The 3,272-nt window shown below is 47.3% G+C and overlaps 1 protein-coding gene across 1 annotated transcript in view; it reads left to right on the top strand.

The window, feature by feature from the left end:
* Positions 1 to 3,272, top strand: part of EML2 (echinoderm microtubule associated protein like 2) — a 33,348-nt gene that overhangs the window by 12,365 nt on the left and 17,711 nt on the right. Inside the window, 3 exon segments of the mRNA XM_012811156.2 lie at positions 28 to 138; positions 1,206 to 1,301; positions 2,908 to 3,042. Of these exon segments, the coding sequence (XP_012666610.2) occupies positions 28 to 138; positions 1,206 to 1,301; positions 2,908 to 3,042 (342 nt within the window).

Here is a 3,272-nt window from a genome sequence, read left to right as displayed (position 1 = left end):
TAACAGATGCTTTCTTTTTTCCTGCAGCCACTGCCACCCCACGTACGCATCTGGGACTCAGTTTCCCTCTCCACCTTACATGTGCTGGGCCTGGGGGTGTTTGAAAGAGCCGTGTGCTGTGTGGGCTTCTCTAAATCTGTAAGTCCTTTGAGCACCCTCACCTTCCAAAGCCGGACAAATCCTCCCCACCTCTTCACCCGCGCTTTTAGGTGGGAAACCACGCCCACATTGTGATGTCACAGAGGCGGGCTGCGCCTCAGCAGAACTGGAGGCGGCTGACTTCCAAAGTTTGACCTCAGAGGTCTGCAGTATTGGCTGTAATAAGGTGCACCATCTGTCTTGATGTGCCCCGAACTCTCAGTATTTGTTCCCTTGCTGGTCGGTGAATGTTTGTTGCATTATTGTTAGCATTCCCTGTCACTCTGGAAGGATCTTTATCCTTAGGCATTTTAAGCCCAGTATCTTAGGGCCCAGCTGCTCCCAGCTGTGCAGTCCCAGACAGGTGTTGGCACGTCCAGGCATAGATAAGTACAGAAATCGAGAGTAAACCTGTAAGAATGTGCAGAGCAATTTAACATTACCACAATAGTCAAGTGTGTGATTGTTACATTTTTATCACATTTTACAAAAACATTGGTTTGCAATGGATCTGAGAGTAAGAAACAGCCAGTCCTCCTCCCAGATAGTTTAAGAAGCACTGGCTTAGAGCCTCAGAAGTTTTCTAAGACTTAAAGAGACATTTGAGAGTTTTGTAGGGGGTTGGGGAGGAAGCCAAAGTGTGGAGAAGAAAAAAAAAACATGCCAAGTCAAAATTAACTTGTATTTTAACTAAAGTTGTAAAAACCCAACATTATACCAACTTTATTAATTGCTGAATTACATATACATAAAAGTTGTTCCATATGAAAATGCAAATTAGATGATATCAGCAAGAATTTGTGTGCTGGCAGCAGAGACATCACAGCTGAGGGTAAATTAGATGAGTTTGTTAGGGATGAGTCATTTCAAAGGGCGAGTTATCAAAACCCTTTAAGATGATATTGCAGTGCTTAGACAAAGAGTGTATTTTAATGTGTTTTGTATGACATGGGATAGGGGCTTTGAAGGTCTGAAAACAGGCCCATTTGGCAAGTGCCCAGTGGGCATGGGTAGGCGGGTGGGGTGGGGGGAATGGATCTGACTTACCTTGCCTCTCTCCTCTGTAGAATGGGGGCAACCTGTTGTGTGCAGTGGACGAATCCAGTGATCACATGCTCTCCGTGTGGGACTGGGCTAAGGAGTCCAAGGTGGTGGATGTCAAGGTAAGGTGACCTTTCTCATCTCTTCCCTTTGGGGTGCTCCTGTGGGACCTTCTGATCTTAGGGGTTTGGACTCTAGAACCAGACAGTCCATGTGTAAGTCCTGATTTTGCCACTTGCTAGCTATGTGAATTTGAACAAGTGACTTGCCCTCCTTGAGCCTCAGTTGTCTCATCTATGAAATGGAGATAGCTCAGTGCCTATAGCTCAGCAGCTAGGGCACCAACCACATATACCAGAGCTGGCGAGTTCGAATCTAGGCCAGGCCTGCCAAACAACAGTGACCACTAAAACCAAAAAATAGCTGGGTGTTGTGGTGGGCGCCTATAGTCCCAGCTACTTGAGAGGCTGAGGCAAGAAATCTCTTAAGGCCAAGGGTTTGGCTCGGCACCTGTGGCTCAGGTGGCTAAGGTGCCAGCCACATACACCTAGGGTGGCGGGTTTGAATCCAGCCTGGGCCCGCCAAACAACAATGATGGCTGCAACCAAAAAATAGCCGGGTGTTGTGGTGGGTGCCTGTGGTCCCAGCTACTTGGGAGGTTGAGGCAGGAGACTCACTTGAGCCCAGGAATTGGAGGTTGCTGTGAGCTGTGATGCCATGGCATTCTACCCAGGGGGACAGCTTGAAGCTCTGTCTCAAAAAAAAAAAAAAAAAAATAAGGCCAAGAGTTTGAGGTTGCTGTGGGCTGTGACACCATGGCACTCTACCAAGGGTAACATAGTGAGACTTTGTCTCACAAAAAAAAAAAAAAGAAAATATGGAGATAATGGTAGTATCTTGTTCAAAGGATCTTTGTAAGGATGTTGGGATATGGATGGGTGGACCTGGCCCAGCAGAAGAGTGGTATAAAGTGGCTGCTGACTACACAGTCCTGTGGTATCCAAGATAGACCTTAATTTGCCTCTCTGGGCAGTGGCCTACTTCACAGATAAACTGTAGTAGAGGGAAAAGATACTCGCCCAAGGTCACATGTGTGTTCTCTCAGCTGTGAGCAGGAAACCTGGGTTCCAGATTAGGGTCCACTACTTAGAGAAGGAGAAATGGTTGCGAGGCTGGTGTCTCACAGGCTGCTAGATAATAACCAGTAGTTTAGTGATGAGGAGATATTATCAGAACAATCTAATTTCCTTTTAAGACAGAGGAACCTTAATCAAGAGCATTTATTAAATGTCTATCTCCACATAGTCTGATAGACTGAATGTAGACAGGAGTCAGGCCTAGGCGAATTAGATTCCAGACCTGACTCATACCTAGCTGTGTAGCTTCAAGCAAATGGTTGCCCTCACTAATCCTTACTTCTGTAATGAGGAGACCCTAATGGTTCTTAACTCCTAGGGTGCTGTGAGATTGTAAAGTGCTTACTTAGCATAGTACTTAGTGTGGAATAGGGGCTCTCAAAGGATCTGCTATTACATTGGTGACAGAGAAGACTATAATAATGCTTCACAGGGCTAGTCCTGCCTCCTGTAGTTGAGCATAGGAAAGGTTCAGGCAAACAGGTTGTACGGTGCACTGCCTACACAGCTGTATAGGGTGGTCTTGTATAGGATGGGTTGGTAGGCCTGGTGGCTTTGAAGTCCTCATTCTGAATCTCCTCTATCCCGAAAGTGTTCCAGCGAGGCTGTGCTGGTGGCCACCTTCCACCCCACAGACCCCACCCTGCTTATCACCTGTGGGAAATCCCACATCTACTTCTGGACCCTGGAAGGAGGCAGTTTGAGCAAGCGGCAGGGCCTCTTTGAGGTGAGTGCCAAGGATTCAGGGACAGGTTGGACTGGATAGAAGGAACACTCAGGGAGGCAAGAAGACACATATCAGAGGGTGATGAGTTTGGGATTACAGAGATGCTGGGATGTTGCCTCCCGGGGCCTTGGTTTCTCTCTCCATAGGGGAAAGGGAGGATTCAAAGGGATGAAGGGTACAGCAGCTCCCAGTAAAAAGTAAATGCTCTGGCTTGGCGCCTGTGGCTCAAG

This window comes from Otolemur garnettii, unplaced genomic scaffold, assembly GCF_000181295.1.
Source record: "Otolemur garnettii isolate 467f Iridium unplaced genomic scaffold, OtoGar3 scaffold00152, whole genome shotgun sequence".
Classification (NCBI taxonomy): domain Eukaryota; kingdom Metazoa; phylum Chordata; class Mammalia; order Primates; family Galagidae; genus Otolemur; species Otolemur garnettii.
Note: the sequence above shows the minus strand (reverse complement) of the source record. Positions and strands in the feature narration are given on the sequence as shown.